This window comes from Coregonus lavaretus, assembly GCF_964263955.1.
Source record: "Coregonus lavaretus genome assembly, chromosome: 13".
Lineage (NCBI taxonomy): Eukaryota > Metazoa > Chordata > Actinopteri > Salmoniformes > Salmonidae > Coregonus > Coregonus lavaretus.
Window position 1 is genome coordinate 23604262 of NC_140000.1, and position 19780 is coordinate 23624041.

Consider the following 19780-nt stretch of genomic DNA (forward strand, 5'->3'; position numbering starts at 1 on the left):
CTAGGCAACCTTTCAACAGGTGAGTCTAATACCATATCATCCCTCTCCTGTGTGTGTGTGTGTGTCTGTGTGTCTCTGTGTGTCTTTGTGTGTGTCTGTGTGTGTGTGTGTCTGTGTCTGTGTGTGTGTGTGTGTGTGTGTGTGTGTGTGTGTGTGTGTGTGTGTGTGTGTGTGTGTGTGTGTGTGCGTGTGTGCGTGGACACTTCATGCATTTGTATATCTTTTCTCCCATTCCTCTCTCCCTCTCCCAGAGCGGTGTGTGTGGTGTTCAGTATGTGGCTGTCGGAGTATCCTGAGGACTTCCGCTCTCTGGGAGAGCCTGGTCTTCTGCTGCGCCTGGCCCCCCTGCTGCCCTCCGACCCCTCTGGGATAGAGATCAGGGGTCGCCTCCTCAGAATTGCAGAGGAGCTCAGTGAACAGGCCCTACTGCCTGACTCCAGTTCAGGTCACTATACACTCTGGGTTTATGATCTCATGGCACTGCCAACCTGGGGTCATATGAGGATTTTGTGGGTGGCAGAACTCTCTTCCAAATTGGTTACAGTAGTTTTCTGTGATTATTTTTTGTGTTCCATTCCCACTGTATCCTAAAATGATGGAACCCACTTCTGTAACGACCCCCCCCTAATGTCTCTTTCCACTGCCAACCCTACTGAATAAGGCTTTCATAAGCCTATCATTTGAATCAGTTAATATAGACCTACATTAATTGGGATTAGTATTCAATCATCTCTGTCCTTTAGATAGGACCACCGCCAGCCCTCCTGCTGACCCCACTATGTTTGATCCCACCAATATCCTGGGCTTCCCGGCTGGGCTGATCGCTGAGCAGCTCACCAAGATAGAGACGGTGGGTTTAACCTCTGACCTCTACAGTATCATTACTCCTCCTAACCTTATATAGATAATGGATGGGAACATACACTCTACTACAGTCTTAATTGTATTCCTCTTTTTCTATTGTTACATCTCTCTCACCCTTTCTTACTCATACTGGACATGTTTGCCACTTGCTATCTCTCTGGCTATGCCTTGCTCTCTCTCTCTCTCTCTCTCTCTCTCTCTCTCTCTCTCTCTCTCTCTCTCTCTCTCTCTCTCTGTCTCTCTCGGTTTCTCACTCAGTGTCACTCTCTCTCTCTCTCTCTCTCTCTCTCTCTCTCTCTCTCTCTCTCTCTCTCTCTCTCCCTCTCTCTCTCTCTCTCTCTCTCTCTCAATCTTTACTCACTCTCTACTTATTCCCTCACTTCCGGTCCCTCACTCACTCACTCCTTACCTCTTCCCCCACTCTCTCCTAACAGGAGCTGTTTGTGCGTCTGGTCCCATACCACTGCCTGGGCTCCCTGTGGTCTCAGAGAGACAAGAAGGGCCGCGAGGGTGTATGTTGGTCTGTCCGGGCCACTGTACGCCAGTTCAACCGGCTGGCCAATGCCGTGATGGCTTCGTGCCTTTGGCCCACACGGCTCCGCAGCCAGCAGAGAGCCCGCCTCCTAGAGAAATGGATCAGCGTGGCAGAGGTCAGCAGGTCATCATTACAATAGAATCACTTTATTGTCCACACACACCCGTTGAGAGTTTGGAAGCAGCATTCCTCTGGAGGAATTTTGAGGTTAAATACCTTGCTCAAGGGCACAACAGCAGTAGATTTGGGATTTTGAGTTGAAGTGGAGAATTGTGAGCAGAATACTAAGCTGTCTTTTTCAAAACATAAACAACAATACACTGTACTCGACTTTCCGCTTAATGCTTTCCTCTCACTATAAAGGTGCTTACAGTAGATGTAGTACTGCCATCCTGTAACTTGGGAGAACATTGGCAGCTTGCAGCAGGGACTGTTCCTGCTGACTCCACACACACAATCACACACACTTTCTTGCTTACTTGCTTACACACTCTCCCACACACACACACACACACACACACACACACACACACACACCGTCCTCAGGTCGTTATGGACAAATGAGCAAGCTGAGTCACTGCCAGACCTCTCTCCTTCACGACTAAAAGCCTAGCTAGCTCCTGTGTGTGTGAAGGAACTTGTTTGGAAACACACACAATCTCACACACACTCTCAGGCTAGATATCATGGTTTGTTGCCAAAACACTCACATCACCCCATCAATAGGTTTTTATGGGAGAAGTCACTTTAGGAATGTACATAATTGACCATGTCAGACAGTGAGTGCCAAACAACCGCATTGATCCGGCTGCAGGTATTCTCAGACAATGCCGTACTGTGTGTGTTTCAACAGGAATGCAGAGCCAGGAAAAACTTTTCGTCACTCTACGCCATCGTGTCTGCCCTGCAGAGTAACCCTGTACACAGACTAAGGAGGACGTGGCTAGACACTGACAGGTTGGTGGAGGAAGTATTTGGATTGGTATAACAGAAAAACATACGTGTTTTTTTTGTTGTTTTGTTTTTGTATGTTTATTGGATAGAGAGCGATACACTCTTAGAAAAAAGGGTTCCAAAAGGGTTCTGCGGCTGTCCCCGTAGGAGAACCCTTTTTGGTTCCTGGTAGAACCCGTTCTACATGGAACCCAAAAGGGTTCTACCTGGAACCAAAAGGGTTCTCCTAAGGGTTCTCCTATGCGGAAAGCTGAAGAACCCTTTTTGGTTCTAGGTAGAGGAGAGCGTGCTGAAATAGCAGTGGGTACATATGCACCGGAGGCACCCTAGGCCACAGCAAAACATACTTCTATTGCAGATGTTTTCATAGTATTGTCATTTCCATAACATTGTCATTCTCGTAACACTATCATTGTCATAACTGTCTTTTTTTTACAACACCCATTTTAAAAACTCAGGAATTGAATCACATTGCCATTGATTTAACACAATCCTTTCCCATAGTCAAACACATTTAATGTTCCAAAACACTACCGCAGTTGATCATCTCATCTTGTTATAATTTCCCCAATCATAGCTAAACTAATCATGGCTAACTGATTCATTTGGATGTGGATTATAATAAGTCCCAATAGACAGCAGAGAAATGTCAGTCAAGGCCCCTAAAACCCTCTTTGGATGCATGAATCATTGTTGTCATGTGACTCTGTCTGACAGGGAAGCAGTGAGGAGATACGAGGAGCTGTCCAACATTTTCTCTGAGAAGGACAACTACTCCCAGAGCAGGGGGCTGCTGAAAGAGGTGAGTCACAGTGATGGAGAGTTACTGCACACACGTACGCACACACACACACACACACACACACACACACACACACACACACACACACACACACACACACACACACACACACTCACACTCACACTCACACTCACACTCACACACACACAGAGACACAGATACACATATAGTGCACTGACAGACATCCCATAATACAAGCAGTATGAGAAGAGGACAAGTCTCATGTGAAGTGTCATCACAGATCACACCAAACGTGTTTATACATTCAAGAGCTGTTGCACTACACAGATCCAGATTAAGCTAGGCTAAAAATCACTTTGAATCATGAATCAGGCCTTTTAACCCAGAGGAAGGCTTAATCTGGGGGTGTACAGCCTCTCAATGTCAATGTCCTGTCAATCTAAATTCACCCGTTTCTACACATGTATTGTATTTAGGATGCATTGTGATTTTCTGACAGGGGGCTGGAAATTGGTAAGATTACCAACATTTTCATTCACTGTTATACATTTGTGCAGGCTTCAATATCTTACATTAGCTGCAATTTCACCAAGGCATCCACACAGGAATTCATCTAAACATATGCCTGAGCTTTCATTTGAAAGCTTCACTCCAGGCTTTGATGTTGGAAAAATATCACATTACCTTCTGCTGTGCTTTGATAATTTACCAAGCAAGCTGCTACCTTACCCTCTCAGTTTGTCTGGAAAGGAGGGCCTACTACATAGTTACTACACATGGTTTTAGAGCACATAGCCATGGTTCTAAATTCTAGATTGTGTTCCAGATTGTCATGCTTAGATGTTTGTCTGTGTTTTGCAGGAGGGCACTTCGAAGTTCGCCAACGACAAGATGAACAACAGGAGACAAATAGGGGTAAGTGCTCTTATAAGCGAGTTTGAAGTCACTCACAAAGCTCATTATCATTTTGCCTTGAAAAAAGAAGCATGGAATATCCAAAGGGCTGATGTAACATAATGCAATAGTGGTATTTCTTCAATATAGAATTTGTTGATGGTTAAGTAAGGACAACTTGATATACATTCAACGGTCAACCCAAGGTTCTCCATTAAGCATGCATTTAGGCTTAATCTGGGTCAGGGAAGTCAGAAGCCCTATGCCTCTCTTTTTGGTTATCATTATTCTCGACCCCTCCCACCTCTCACACAGTCCAGTGCCCAGGGCACAGTACCCTACCTGGGGATCTTCCTCACAGACCTCACCATGCTGGACACAGCTGTGAAAGACAGGCTAGAGGTGAGTCCCTTCATATACAGTCATTTATCCCTCATCATGTGTCCATCAACAGGAAGTTGGTCATAAGCTCTGGTGGTGAAGTTGTAGTTGGTTTACCAAAAAAGTTGCATTGACAGTGACAATCTCCTTTTCCTCCATTTCAGAACGGCTACATCAACTTTGACAAGAGGAGACGAGTAAGTGTTGCAATCGGGGCCTTGCACTGCTGCTGTTTAAATTCCTCATCACCCATTGTCCACATGTTGAGTTAGTCCAGGATCCAGACCAATTCATTAGCCTCTGGCTCAACATAACAGAGGGTCTTCATAAATGGCTTTTCTGTTGTGCTACTCATTAAGTATGTGGCAGTGTATTGAATTCTGAATCAGTGCAACCATACGCATATTCATGTATAACTGCTAGCATTTCAAATGATAATGTGCCATTAGTACTGGAGAGTAATTTGATGTTCATAATGATTCGTTTTTCTCTTCGCAGGAGTTTGAGGTTTTAGCTCAGATCCGACTACTGCAGTCTTCCTGTAAAAACTGTGTTTTCATCACTGACGAGGCATTTCTACAGTGGTACCAAAGTGTACCCTCGTTAAATGAACAAGAAAGGTAAACCATGATTATCTTTGGTTTCAGTAGTATTCATTTTCCAATAAAAATATTCAAGTTTGTACATACATGTTATTTCAAACGAAACACTACAGTTATGATGACCGCTAATCACATTACATGATGTCTGCAGTTACAGACTGTCCAATGAAATTGAGGTGCCGTGCGAACCGAGCCCTGGTCGTACCCTGAACCCTACAGTGATCATCACACAGTGCCCAAGGTAATGAGGCCTATTATTACACTCAACACTCAACAAGGCGGTAGTATTCACTTCAGAGACCTTTCAATATATATAGTGCCTTCAGAAAGTATTCAGACCCCTTGACTTTTTCCACATTTTGTTACGTTACAGCCTTATTCTAAAATTGATTAAATTGTTTTTTTACCTCATCAATCTCCAGACAATACCCCATAATGACAAAGCAAAAACAGTTTTTTAGAATGTTTTGCTAATTTATAAATAAAAACGGAAATATCACATTTACATAGGTATTCAGACCGTTTACTCAGTACTTTGTTGAAGCACCTTTGGCAGCGATTACAGAATCAAGTCTTCTTCGGTAGGATGCTACAAGCTTGGCACATAAGCATTTGGGGAGTTTCTTCCATTCTTCTCTGCAGACCCTCTCAAGCTCTGTCAGGTTGGATGGGGAGCGTTACTGCACAGTTCTTTTCAGGTCTCTCCAGAGATGTTCGATCTGGTTCAAGTCCAGGCTCTGGCTGGGCCACTCAAGGACATTCAGAGACTTGTCCCAAAGCCACTCCTGCGTTGTCTTGGCTATGTGCTTAGGGTCGTTGTCTGTTGGAAGGTGAACCTTCGCCCCCAGTCTGAGGTGTTGAACGCTCTGGAGCAGGTTTTCATCAAGGATCTCTCTGTACTTTGCTGCATTCATCTTTCCCTCAATCCTGACTAGTCTCCGAGTCCCTGCCGCTGAAAAACATCCCCACAGCATGATGCTGCCACCACCATGCTTCACCGTACGGTTGGTGCCAGGTTTCCTCCAGACGTGACGATTGGCATTCAGGCCAAAGAGTTCAATCTGGGTTTCATCAAACCAGAGAATCTTGTTTCTTATAGTCTGAGAGTCCTTTAGGTGCCTTTTGGCAAACTCCAAGCAGGCTGTCATGTGCCTTTTACTGAGGAGTGGCTTCCGTCTGGCCACTCTACCATAAAGGCCTGATTGGTGGAGTGCTACAGAGATGGTTGTCCTTCTGGAAGGTTCTCCCATCTCCACAGAGGAACTCTAGAGCTCTGTCAGAGTGACCATCGGGTTCTTGGTCACCTCCCTGACCAAGGCCCTTCTCCCCCAATTGCTCAGTATGGCCAGGCGGCCAGCTCTAGGAAGTCTTGGAGGTTCCAAACTTCTTCCATTTAAGAATGATGGAGGCCACTGTTTTCTTGGGGACCTTCAATGCTGCAGACATTTTTTGGTACCCTTCCCCAGATCTGTATCTCGACACAATCCTGTCTCTACGGACAATTCCTTCGACCTCATGGCTTGGTTTTTGCTCTGACATGCACTGTCAACTGTGGGACCTTATATAGACAGGTGTGTGCCTTTCCAAATCATGTCCAATCAATTGAATTTACCACAGATGGACTCTAATCAAGTTGTAGAAACAGGGGTAGAGGAAGGTGTTTTGTGGCTTGTTGTCATGAAGGTTACGGTGCATTCATGGTTACGGTGCATGATGTGCATACATGATGTGATTCTCTCACCTCCTTACAGCCTGAATTCCTCCAGGACCAGCCTTGTTGCTGACAGTGACAGTCTTTTTGACTTCCCCTCCCCCGTCTGTCACTTTCTTTCCAAACTCACCAAGGTAATTACGAAATAAGACCTAATATTTACAGTTATTTTAAGTACTTTCCCCAAAAAAGATATTTGCATTGCCAGCTAGAATTGCAGAGCATGTAATTACTATTCAGTTACAAATACTCGTAGTTATTGCTAAGTAATTACTGTTTACTAGTAATCAAATATGATTGTTTCAGAACAAATGCATGTCTTAAAAACATACAGAAGAGCACTTTTAAAAATGGACATTCTTTGATCTTTTAATACTCTTCTGTGTCTTTTTATTTGCTTTGGCCTTCACGGAACAGCCACTTTTTATCTTGTCATTTCAGTAAGTATAATGTTTTTTATTCTTTTCATCACTGTTATTATTTCAGCATATGAAATCCCCCTCAGTTTCCTGTCTGGATGTTGACTCCTCCCCTCCCACCAATGTCCCCATCCCCTCTGCATTGACACCATCCACTCCCGTCAAATCACATCGTCGATCAATCTCCTGTGGCAACAATCCCACCAATAACAACAAAGGTTCTGGGCCTGATATGCGGATCGTCAGGATACGGATGGATTTACAAGATGGGAATATGTACAGAAGCATACTGGTACTGAGCCGAGATAATGAGTTGAGATTTGATTTGAGATATTTGCTTTTTTTCGGTTTCAAATTATACACTGCACTGCACCCCGCACTGATGACTATTTATTTGAATCCTCAAATATCCGTAAATGATAGTAATCCAAAACATTTCCTCAGGTTGTACACAGGATATTATAACTTGGAGTCTAGCTGTCTGGTATCGTTGTCGTTCTTCTCTGTTTCCTTAGGTGACAAGCAATGACAAGACGCCCACTGTGATCAGTTCTGCCTTAGAAAAACACAGTCAGGACCCCAAACAGGCATCCAGATATGAGCTGATCCAACTATTGCCCGAGGGGAAAGGTAAAGACATTTCTCAACCCCGACCATGGGAAGTCACTTTAACAGTTCTCTTTTCATATTGATTGTAGTGATGACTTTTCTTGTTCTGCCCTGTAGAGTTGGTCATCCCTGCCACAGGAAACGTTTTCTATGCCATGACTTCCTCTAGTGTGGACTTCCTGCTGCGCAGAAAAGGAGGCAACACCCCTTTTGGCTCTCAACCAATCAGCACAGAAACCAGTGCCACCTTCCCTCGAATCAAAGCCAAGGGACGGAGACTGGTCAGAACTCTTTTTTGACAACAGCTCTTTCCCAAATAGGCTATATTCGAGACATATTGTAGCTAGTTGTTCTCAAGGACAGGTCACGATAAAAATACAGGCAGATATCGCAATGAGATGTGGCCTTGTCTTTCCTAACCTTTTATGAAAGTGGAAACACACATTCTGACCGAGCTTGTTCTAGCAAAATGTATCCTGAAACCTGTCCGAACTTGTTTGATGAACGACTTCTTACCTGGGACACTTCAATAAATATGCTGCCCATTTGTGTACACTAGGGAACTCCATTAGTGTAGAAGGGTGCATGTCTCTCTTGTTGGCAATGCATACTACTGCCAACATACACCTAGAACAAGACCAATGCAAACCTTTAACAGATGGTGAATGGTGCTGTTTCTTAAGTCTCTCTGACCATTGGCATCTAATTTCCCATTTAACCAAATGGAATAGCCTTGTGACCAAGAGCAACTGAGGAATCCAAATCATCTTGAGCATTTGAGGAATGTACCTCAGGTGCCATCATAGAGATGAGTTGATAGTAGAGAACTTCATTAAATCAAAGTAGTTTGGGCGATATGACCTCCTGAATTGACCATGACCACAACAAAGTTTTACATTTCTCCATAGAGAATGGATACAAGCAGCATGATGACATATTAATTATGCAAGGCGTTTCAAGAATATGAATTATGGGGAGAGCACTGGGCTGACATTATGACATAATGCATCTGAATAAGAGTGACAGAGTCACTGAAACCTCTCATTATAGCAAAGCACAGGGGCTCATCAAAATGTTTTAACTATGTACTTTATATGTATGTATGTATATGTTTTTTTATGTATGGACGATGTCATGATTGTGTTTACATTCACAAGGAGCTATCAACAAGTGTCAGAATTACATGTTATTCATTGTGAAGTAACATGAAATGTATGAAATTGACCCAAATTGCAACAATTTCAAATGGGTCAAGACGTGTCAAAGATAAACATGATAATTTAACTTGGGTTGGTGCATACATATTGACTGATAGTTCTGGTAGTATCTTATGTAAGATACAACAACTTTACATATACAGCCTTGCCACTCCCATATACAGTGAGTGAAAAAAGTATTTGATCCCCTGCTGATTTTGTACGTTTGCCCAATGACAAAGAAATGATCAGTCTATAATTTTAATGGTAGGTTTATTTCAACAGTGAGAGACAGAATAACAACAAAAAAATCCAGAAAAACGCATGTCAAAAATGTTAAAAATTGATTTGCATTTTAATGAGGGAAATAAGTATTAGATCCCCTCTCAATCAGAAAGATTTCTGTCTCCCAGGTGTCTTTTATACAGGTAACGAGCTGAGATTAGGAGCACATTCTTAAAGGGAGTGCTCCTAATCTCAGTTTGTTACCTGTATAAAAGACACCTGTCCACAGAAGCAATCAATCAATCGGATTCCAAAATCTCCACCATGGCCAAGACCAAAGAGCTCTCCAAGGATGTCAGGGACAAGATTGTAGATCTACACAAGGCTGGAATGGGCTACAAGACCATCGCCAAGCAGCTTGGTGAGAAGGTGACAACAGTTGGTGCGATTATTCGTAAATGGAAGAAACACAAAAGAACTGTCAATCTCCCTCGGCCTGGGGCTCCTTGCAAGATCTCACCTTGTGGAGTTGCAATGATCATGAGAACGGTGAGGAATCAGCCCAGAACTACACGGGAGGATCTTGTCAATGATCTCAAGGCAGCTGGGACCATAGTCACCAAGAAAGCAATTGGTAACACACTACGTCATGAAGGACTGAAATCCTGCAGCGCCCGCAAGGTCCCCCTGCTCAAGAAAGCACATATACAGGCCCGTCTGAAGTTTGCCAATGAACATCTGAATGATTCAGAGGAGAACTGGGTGAAAGTGTTGTGGTCAGATGAGACCAAAATATAGCTCTTTGGCATCAACTCAACTCGCCGTGTTTGGAGGAGGAGGAATGCTGCCTATGACCCCAAGAACACCATCCCCACTGTCAAACATGGAGGTGGAAACATTATGCTTTTGGGGTGTTTTTCTGCTAAGGGGACAGGACAACTTCACCGCATCAAAGGGACGATGGACCGTCAAATCTTGGGTGAGAACCTCCTTCCCTCAGCCAGGGCATTGAAAATGGGTTGTGGATGGGCATGACAATGACCCAAAACACATGGCCAAGGCAACAAAGGAGTGGCTCAAGAAGGAGCACATTAAGGTGGCCTAGCCAATCTCCAGACCTTAATCCCATAGAAAATCTGTGGAGGGAGCTGAAGGTTCGAGTTGCCAAACGTCAGCCTCGAAAACCTTAATGACTTGGAGAAGATCTGCAAAGAGGAGTGGGACAAAATCCCTCCTGAGATGTGTGCAAACCTGGTGGCCAACTACAAGAAACGTCTGACCTCTGTGATTGCCAACAAGGGTTTTGCCACCAAGTACTAAGTCATGTTTTGCAGAGGGGTCAAATACTTATTTCCCTCATTAAAATGCAAATCAATTTATAACATTTTTGACATGCGTTTTTCTGGATTTTTTTGTTGTTATTCTGTCTCACTGTTCAAATAAACCTACCATTAAAATTATAGACTGATCATGTCTTTGTCAGTGGGCAAACGTACAAAATCAGCAGGGGATCAAATACTTTTTCCCCTCACTGTAGAATCTAGTCATATTTTGAGTATTAACCATTATGCATAACAGCATCAACCCACAAACTCTAACCTAAACAATTAATGTGAAGACACTTATGAAAGTCCAAACTATGTTGTGCCTATTGAAAAGATGTCTACCATTGCATCTTAATGTTATACTTTTCAATACAGCATAAGCTAATCTTTATCAATGGTCTCTGAATGGGTTTAGTTGGTAATTGGAATGGAAGTCTGTCTGAAGTGTACTTCAACCAGGGCTCCCAAAGTCAGTCCTCAAAGATCCATGTGAGGTTAGCGTGTGATTCTCACCAATCACTGAATTATGTTTAATTTATATTTTCACAGATGTTTAATAGAGATCTGACAGCTATAAGGTTTCATTATGCAATGTCTTTAATCCAGGAACTGAATGTAGAGGGTGTTGCAGAAGGCTATGCTTCTATCCCATGAGGATGAGACCAGTTGGAAGAAAAACCTGTATGCATAAGTGTGCATGGGGAACAGATTGTGGGAGGCCCTAATTGATGAACTATTGTGAACTCTGGCCATACTACCCAATGCTGTTGAAGTCTCTACTAAGGCTGAGGCATAGATACGGTAGTGCCAGGGAGAGGATTCTGGGTAACGTAATTTGATGAAGTGTTAGCGCCAGGCTAAGCTACTGATTGTTTAGTGCCTTTCTCTCATTGGTGCTTGAACCTCTTAAAGTGTCCCAAATGGCACCCTATTCCCTATATAGTGTTTTACTTTTCACCAGAGCCCTATGGGCCCTGGTAAAAAGTAGTGCGCTTAATAGGATGCCATTTGACATGAAGCCTCTGTGATGTATGCATTGGAATGTACAGTACATATGGTTGTGAATTCCCTCACTCACAGTTCTGTATAAGCTGGCATGTTTATGCACTACATATGTCCTATTATTTTTGTGTGATACATTTCCTTTTTATATGAATGCATTTTGACGTGACAGTTATATGAAGACTTTCTATGCAACTCCCCAGATGTGTGCTGTAATAATGCTGTGTCTACTCTTATCAAATAAATGTACATAGATGTACATATAAAAGATTCAGACTGTGGTTTAGTATCTAGCTTGTTGGTGGATGAGGAAGTCTAATGAAGAACATTATGTAAAACATTTGTGCACCCCGCAACAACAGTACTTTATTTGGACAGAAGACAGTCAGTATCTTTGCCTGTTTCAAGCTAAAAGCTGAAAACGTCACCAAACATTTGACTAAAAAGTACAATAGAAATAAAGAAAAAACATTTCACATACTTTAACAATCATTTTTTGAAATCATTTGTCACATAAAAAAAGGTTGAAAACAAACGCATATATAATGTGAAAAAAACATACCTGAGATCACAATCAACATTGCCTAGTCATTAGCAACACATAGAACAGTAGCCTATGCAGCAAAGTGCTTATTGTTTTATGATTATAGGAGTGCCACCTCCCTTTCAAGTATGTTTCTTTTCATGACAATTTATGAAACACTCCAAAACGTATTAATCAACATTCTATGGGGTACCTTGTTCATGGAGCTCAATAATACTAACAAACCTAGCTTCTCAGTGAACTGTGTGCATACTAGTAACTTTCCACTGATGCCACACCGATGCTTACTGATTCATATCTCCCTGGTAGTGCCTTGCATCCTCTACGGCCATATCACACCCGCTAGTCCCTCCCCCGCACATCTCACACTCCAGCGCCGCTGTCCGATAGGCCTTCCACACCGTGGCGTCCTGCAGACACACCGTCCCGCCCCCTCTCTTCTCCTCAGCCTCGTTCCGGTTGATGTCGCCCACACACACCCAGCCAGAAGCTCCATCCACCCCACCCCCGGTGGTACTCACGGCCCACTTGGAGTGGTCGTTGGAGGCCTTGAAGGTGATCCTCCCACCTGGGGAGATAAGCTGGATGTCTAGGACCTTCCAGCCCAGGGAGCAGTCAGAGGGCAGGATGCCAGTGGAGTGGATCCAGAACTGGACTAGGAGGTCTGACTGGAGGGAAGGAGCCACCCAGGAGTGGTACAGATCTAATGGGAAACAGGAGGAGGGGAAATGGGGATATAGTGGTTAAATGTTGGGTCATTCACAACCACAAAATGGCAATGACATGAATAGTCATTCTAACCATGAAACAACACTTCAACAGTACAAAAACGTACAAACTAATAGTTTCTAAATTGTTCCTTACCATTATTGAATGATCCCCCCTTGGCGAAGCTGATGAACTCGGTTCCACCTAATGAGGTAAGAGACACACTGCGATTGGATGCAGGTTGGGTGTGCGTTAAGCTGCTATAGGCCATCTGCCCTTGGCTGTTGTTACAGACGTCAGCCAGCGCGGGCACCAGAGAGGCCAAGGAAGCAGGGACACCACAGTCATACACATTGGGCTGGTTGATCTGCAACTGCTCTCCTGCAATGTAAAACATAATACATGTCAATTGAACACTTCAAACATATCAATCAATTAATGATGTCAAAAGTAAAGCAAATAATTATGAATTGACTGATCAATCTGTCTGTCCGATTCAATAGGCACCAAGTTCCAAGACAAGTACTATCTTAATCTAGAACATGACTTATCAGTATGACGACTTTTCAAATTCTTCAAACAGAGTAGCAGACAAATGCCTGTACATATAAGACCACTGACTGTGGCTAAAATGAGATTGAAAATGTTTTAAGACAAGACAATGCTTTGAGGACAATGGAAGTTGGCCTCCACTGAGAACTCCCATCACAATTGAATGACACTCATCTTAAACTGAACAAAAATATATCCCAAAAATGTTCCATACTCACAAAAAGTACGGGCAGGCATAAGCCACGGACAACGAACACAATTGCATTTTATCAGTGGCAATTTGAACGCACAGAGATACCATGACGAGATCCTGAGGCCCATTGTAATGCCATTCATCCGCCGCCATCACCTCATGTTTCAGCATGATAATGCATGGCCTCATGTCACAAGGATCTGTACACAATTTCTGGATGCTAAAAATGTCCCAGTTCTTCCATGGCCTGCATACTCACCAGAAATGTTGCGTTTATATTTTTGTTCAGTATAACTCCACGAGAGACATGAAACTTACAGAGCAAACATCGCACAGCGGGAGGAGTATGGTTACAGTGCCATTGAGGATAACCCTATCTGTCACTATGGTAACAGCACCATTTGCTAGCCAAGTTGTAGTGGTACTTGCTACTACAATAGGCTAAAATGCTAATGACCTAAATTTTTTATGCAAATGTTATTTTTGGTTCACAATTGTTGTGTCAATATTAATGTGGCTTTATTAACTGTAGCATAATAATGAGTTCATTGTCATTTTTAAGTTCATTGCATTCAGTGATATTCAGTGATAGGGGCAGCAGTACTTTATCATTAGAGACCAACTATTACTGTTCAGAATAACTATGACATAGCACTTAGTTTGTAGGGTCAGCAATAGTAGTACGGCACCCTTGGAGAAAATTTGGGTTAAGTGCCTTGCTCAAGGGTATGTCGACAGATTTTTCACCTTGTCGGCTCGGGGTTGTACGCACAGAGAGTTTGTCTCAGCATGAAACAGTTGCATGAAATAGAACACAGTTGTGTCTTCATGACACAATTCACAGTTTCTTGCATTATAACAGGGTGGATAATCCAAGCTACTTTTTCAGAATTCTATGGTAAACCTATAGTGTTCCAAATGACTTTTCCAGGATTACAGTCTCACCAATTGTCTGAAAGCGTTCCAGTGGGTAGGTCACACAGATGAAGTTCTGTCCATACTGTACACCACTACCTGGGTAGGAATATTGCCCTATTTCCTTTACAGGGGGGAAATGAGGGGTGCTGTGGACCAACCAATAGCCCTGTGTCTTGTCCAATAAGACAACACCTGAGATGGAGAGAGGGAGATAACAGTAATTCATTGAAAACTGAATCATTTCACAACAGTACATAGTCTCTTGACAGACGAAAACATTAACATGCTACAAAGGGAGTAGCTGGCCAGAGGCCTGGGTGCTGAGATTAACATTATAATGTAATGCCTGTATACAGTATACAGCTGAGGTTTATATTGTCCTGACCTTTAGTGTGGCCACCTCGGCTACTAAGGAGACCAAATCCCCTTTCTCCCTCCTCGGGTGGTCTCTGGTCATTGTACAGGATGTATGCAATGTCACCATTCTGCACAAACACAGGACAATACACACACTCATCATCAGAAAATACACATTTTCATGCATATTGCACACTCTTAACTCAGAAACAAACAGGGGTTATATTGTCAATAGTGTTTCTTCTTTGATAACATGTCATATGCTGTATTTATTTATCACGGCTGTCTGGGTGAAAAGAAAACTCCAATTGCACCTTAGTGAAAATTAGACAGTGAAAGAAACCCACAAAAATAGTTCTACATTTAGATTTTTTGTGTAATTCTGTCTCATTCCACTGTGACAAAGAATTCACTGAGGGAACAGCTACCAAAACCAAAACCTCAGCAGTGGTAAATACTGCTATGTGTTACTGCAAATGAAACCGTTAACGGAAAATCCACTCAAAAACTATATTTAGCTAATTATTTTCATTTGTCCACTGTTGAAACAGTCCCAAAATGGTTTGCATGTCAGCGGTCAAGTTTTCAAGATATTGGACTTTCAAGAGAAACCGGCCACATAATCATGAAAAAACATTTTAGGACTGTATCAACAGACGACTCATTAAAAAAATACCAAAATAAAAAACAAAATAGCCTAATCTTCATGACTAATGTTCAAACTTAGCCGTCAAACAGTGTCAAGGTTCCGGTCTAATGCTTCTAAAAATGTTCGGCATAACCGTGTTCATGTTTCAGTGGATTTTCCCTTTCAGTTTCACAGTTCATTCAACTGTGGTCTGCTATTGATAATAGAAGGAACCAGACCTTCCCCTGCTCATACAGCTGGCCCACTGTCCTCCCCAGGGCTCCAGTACTGTCATTCACCAACACTTTTCCATCTGTCCATCCCTCGCTCCCTTTGTCCATCAGTAGATAACTCTGTCCATCGGTGGGAGATTCTCGATCAACATGGGGGAATTTGTAGAGATAGAACCTGAAAGAGAGAGAGAGAGAGAGAGAGAGAGAGAGAGAGGGTTTGATTCTCAGTACTGTGTGTTGTTTTAGCATACATTGCTATGCACACTGTATGTGACTAAGTAAGTAGCTAACAGACCTAAGGGAAGATGGAGGTCATATCAGTTCAATCTTCAGTCTGCCCAAAACGGTTCTCACCAGTCAACAGCTTCCCCTTGATCATTGTAACAGGAGATAGGTGAGGTGCCTCCCTCTCCTGGTTGAAACAGGATCAGCAGGACAACAAATGACAACATCTGAAGGAAAAGCAATGAGGTCAAAATAGTTTTAGGAACTGTGAAAAACTACTGCCAAAATGAAAACTTCAACATTTGTTGACTACAATGGAAAAGGGATGGCTTTAGAACAAGAAGAGAACGCTGCGATGCATTACAAATTGCAACAGTGGTCAATAGTCGATCTTACAATTATGTTACAATATTGTTACAATGTTGTTACAACGTATCTGAAGTAAACTAACAAAAAGTATCACATTTTGCATTGATTTGATATCTAATTGATTGATCATCTGCGTAAGAATCAATTAGAATAACCCATGCAAACGAAACCTACAGCCCCCTCAAACTCAACTCTGGACGAAGCTATTTCCACTGCGTTTTTTTGGTTCCCCTCTAATCAGGAGGGACTGATTCAGACCTGTGACACAAGGTGTGCGCAAATAATGATCAGGTAGAACAGAAAACCAGCAGGCTCCGGACCTCGTAGAGTAAGAAAGAGTTGAATACCCCTGCTATAGCCTTTGCACAATGTGCCCCACTGTAAGGTTGATTGATTTCTAGAGCAACACTTAGCCTACCTTTGAGTAGATAAGAACTTGATAAGTACGGTGATTCTACAGCTTCTCCGTATCCGCGTGATCTTTGATAGTGTCGAACTATTCCATTTCTAAAGTCGAGATGCATCCTAGTTTTGAACTATGACGTTCCGGGGCGGGCTTTTGGTCACGAGTTCATGACAATAGCTTGCATTAGCTACCCTTCTGCTAGCTCTGGTCCAGGGCGTTAGTGCGCCTTCAACGCGTAGTGGAGGAACTCGCACTAACGCCCTTGACCAGAGGTACCCTTCTGCCTTCTACACATGGGGAAAATCTATTAATTTAAATGGAATTAGAGCATATATGACCATAAAACAAGCCACAAACGTATCATACATATTGATTGGATACATATTTAATGGTCAAGTGTGTTTTCATTGCTGTTGTCAACAATGGTTGACAGTTTAGGGATGGAGTTGATACATTTCCACTGTACTGTGGAAAATGTATCCTCAGCACATATAGGCTAGCCTAACAGCCTACTTGTCTCTGAAAAGTTGACTTCTGTAAACAGCACTAGTGCATTGCAACACTGTAATGTAAAGGCAGATATCTTTCTTTTGACAAATGAATAATTGCCTGTGATTGAGAACCTCAACATTCTGAAGAAAGCACCATTATGCACACATTATAAAGAAATTAGACCTTCTTTACATAATTATGTCACTCTCTCTTTCATTGGATTCCAGGAAATGCTACCAGACTACTGTATGATCTATTACACACCCAACCCCCCAAAGATTGCTTTGATGACAAGCTGTAGGTCAGTGTATAGCTTACACTTTTGGTTGGTTTGTTGACATCTTTCTCAATGCCTGTCTCGTGCCTTTCTTTCACAATTGCATCTATTTTATGTCTTTATCTTTTCATGTCTTTTAGTTCCTCCTTTTGATATCTCACCAAAAAAGTTTCTCTGTCTTTGTGACTTCCATGTTAACAAATGGAAAATAAAGTCTAGAAGGCTAAAGAAAGTTAAAGAAAGTACCCCACTTCAAGTTCCTTGTGTTGCACAGAGCATACTTAGCATTTTATCTTCAAGCAGCCAGTTGTAATAATAATAATAATATGCCATTTAGCAGACGCTTTTATCCAAAGCGACTTACAGTCATATGATATAACTTTTCACACTTTGAGGAACCGCAATAACAAGTATTCTTCCTCATCACTTACCACCTTCACCCAGTGGCGGCTCCTGAAAAAATTCTCAGGAGGGGCAATTTTTCTGATGATTTAGGTGACCTACACACATTTAAAAAAAGATATGTCCAGCAACAACATGAAGACAGGGGCAGCATATAAGTCAATACCAGAAGCATTTATTGACTGATCTCAAAAGTGTTGGCTTACCAGGGTTGGTGGAGCCCTCAGTTTCATCTTTGCCTCGCAAAGCTAACTCAAACACTCCGCAAAACTTCACACACTGGATTAGCCGGCTGAGGATGTGGCGGTTCTTGCTAATGTCGTAGTAAATATATTTGTTATAGTGAATATGGAATATGATATGTTGAGTAAAATGTTGTGCTAAGATCTATTTAGGTCAGGAGCTGGTTATAAGTTATGTTCCTATCCAATAACAATGGACAAAAGGGTCCTATCTTGTCAGCCTTGTCAGCAGGTGGCCAAGGACAACACCCACGCCATAGGCCTCTCAGTTCTTCCAACTCACGAGTTCTTGCTCTGAGGACACACACACACACAAACACACACACACACACACATCATCACTGTTAAACACACACACACACACACATCATCACTGTTAAACACACACACACACACACACACACAAAAATCCCCTCTCTTAGGCTGAACATTTGAAGACAGAGAACCCGACTCAGAGCCAATGCAACAGTGACAGTAGCCTGGAGGGGACCTCGCCCAACTCATCAGGACCAATCAGAAGATCAGAACTACTAGATTGAACCTACTTCATTTATTGCATAAAATGTCTGCACACAATGTTTCGGGGCTCTCTTCAGATAATAATAATAATAATAATAATAATATGCCATTTAGCAGACGCTTTTATCCAAAGCGACTTACAGTCATGCGTGCATACATTTTTGTGTATGGGTGGTCCCGGGGATCGAACCCACTACCTTGGCGTTACAAGCACCATGCTCTACCAGCTGAGCTACAGAAAGTGGATACTCATGGATGCGCATTGCAATTGTAAAATGTCAACACAATTGGAGACACCACGTCATTTTTGGAGACATGTTATTGACAGTAAACTATTGTAGATGCGACTGCTAACTAAATAAAACATTTTAGCTGGCTAGCTAATCATCTTAGCTAAATGTGGGGCAAACAATTCAGTTATTTACCGTTAATTTGAGGGATTGGGGTGAAAGAAATCGAGTTACATAGTGATACTTTACGATATACTGTATTGACAATATCGCAATATTTTAGCGCTAGTTGGCTGTACCTGCACCAAAACACCATTATTGTTCCTTCATAGCTTGTTCTCAATCTTTTCACATTGGGAGCCAATTTGTTTTCAGCACTTTTATTTCCATGACTGATCAAAACTCGTTCTCATGGCTTTCTGATCCCTCTGCAACAGACATATGGTGCGCAATAAAATCACAGTATCGAATCGCAATACGTATAGAATCATGAGACTCGCAATGCTGATGCATATATCTTATCGTGAGGTTCCTGGCAATTCCCAGCCCAAGTTCATTTGCCACAACAAATCTCTTCGCTAGCAAACGCAATGTGTCTCCAGCAATGTTTACTTTTTTGACGTTCTATGGCATCTCCACTTTCCAAGCATATATGACCACATGTAATATTTTGGTAAGTGATGCAAATAGTGAACTATGTAGGGCCAGGATGTAAAATATATGTAGCTGCAGCAATTTCTCTTATCTGATATGGTAAGTAATGGGGCTTGATTTATAGCTCCCTAAGAGTTTGACGAACGGGTCCGTGAACGCGATTGCAGATATCTTTACCTCTGAATAAACTGCCTTATATTATACAATTATCCACCTTGTCCAAAAGTCTCTACTTTTTCTCCGTTCTCCAGTAAACTTGTTTTATCAACAATAGTAAGGTTCAATGACACAGAAAGCAGTTCAATGTCGGGGTACAGAGTCGCTCTCTTACCAGGATCGCGGTCCGCTCTG

General features: G+C 42.4%; 2 protein-coding genes across 2 annotated transcripts in view; one reads left to right on the forward strand and one right to left on the reverse strand.

Annotated features, from left to right (window-relative positions):
* Positions 1-9021, forward strand: part of LOC311139982 (ral guanine nucleotide dissociation stimulator-like 2) — a gene marked incomplete at its 5' end in the record, with an annotated part of 9398 nt that extends 377 nt beyond the window's left edge. The window contains 15 exons of the mRNA XM_084174967.1: positions 5-19; positions 252-445; positions 744-850; positions 1299-1514; positions 2253-2356; positions 3071-3155; positions 3978-4031; positions 4326-4412; positions 4556-4588; positions 4890-5011; positions 5145-5234; positions 6745-6838; positions 7191-7415; positions 7639-7753; positions 7850-9021. Of these exons, the coding sequence (XP_084031093.1) occupies positions 5-19; positions 252-445; positions 744-850; positions 1299-1514; positions 2253-2356; positions 3071-3155; positions 3978-4031; positions 4326-4412; positions 4556-4588; positions 4890-5011; positions 5145-5234; positions 6745-6838; positions 7191-7415; positions 7639-7753; positions 7850-8031 (1723 nt within the window). The 3' untranslated portion in view covers positions 8032-9021. The remainder of the gene's footprint in view (positions 1-4; positions 20-251; positions 446-743; positions 851-1298; positions 1515-2252; positions 2357-3070; positions 3156-3977; positions 4032-4325; positions 4413-4555; positions 4589-4889; positions 5012-5144; positions 5235-6744; positions 6839-7190; positions 7416-7638; positions 7754-7849) is intronic.
* Positions 9022-11814: 2793 nt separating this feature from the next.
* LOC311140794 (deoxyribonuclease-2-alpha-like) lies at positions 11815-16729 on the reverse strand. The gene is made up of 7 exons (XM_084176028.1): positions 16626-16729; positions 15968-16065; positions 15620-15788; positions 14781-14880; positions 14423-14587; positions 12889-13113; positions 11815-12727 (listed from the first exon to the last, which is right to left on the reverse strand). Exons 2-7 carry the CDS (start codon positions 16063-16065, stop codon positions 12309-12311), a joined length of 1176 nt encoding a protein of 391 aa, XP_084032154.1. The 5' UTR covers positions 16626-16729; the 3' UTR covers positions 11815-12308.
* Between the last annotated feature and the right edge of the window lie 3051 nt (positions 16730-19780).

What these genes read in the sequence shown, in the direction of transcription:
- LOC311140794 (XM_084176028.1), bottom strand. Translation starts at nt 16,065, where the DNA reads ATGTTGTCATTTGTTGTCCTGCTGATCCTGTTTCAACCAGGAGAGGGA. An exon ending in CAAGGGGAAGCTGTTGACTG is followed by an intron (nt 15,789 to 15,967) that starts GTGAGAACCGTT and finishes TCTCTCTTTCAG; the next exon opens with GTTCTATCTCTACAAATTCC. An exon ending in AGCTGTATGAGCAGGGGAAG is followed by an intron (nt 14,881 to 15,619) that starts GTCTGGTTCCTT and finishes GTGTTTGTGCAG; the next exon opens with AATGGTGACATTGCATACAT.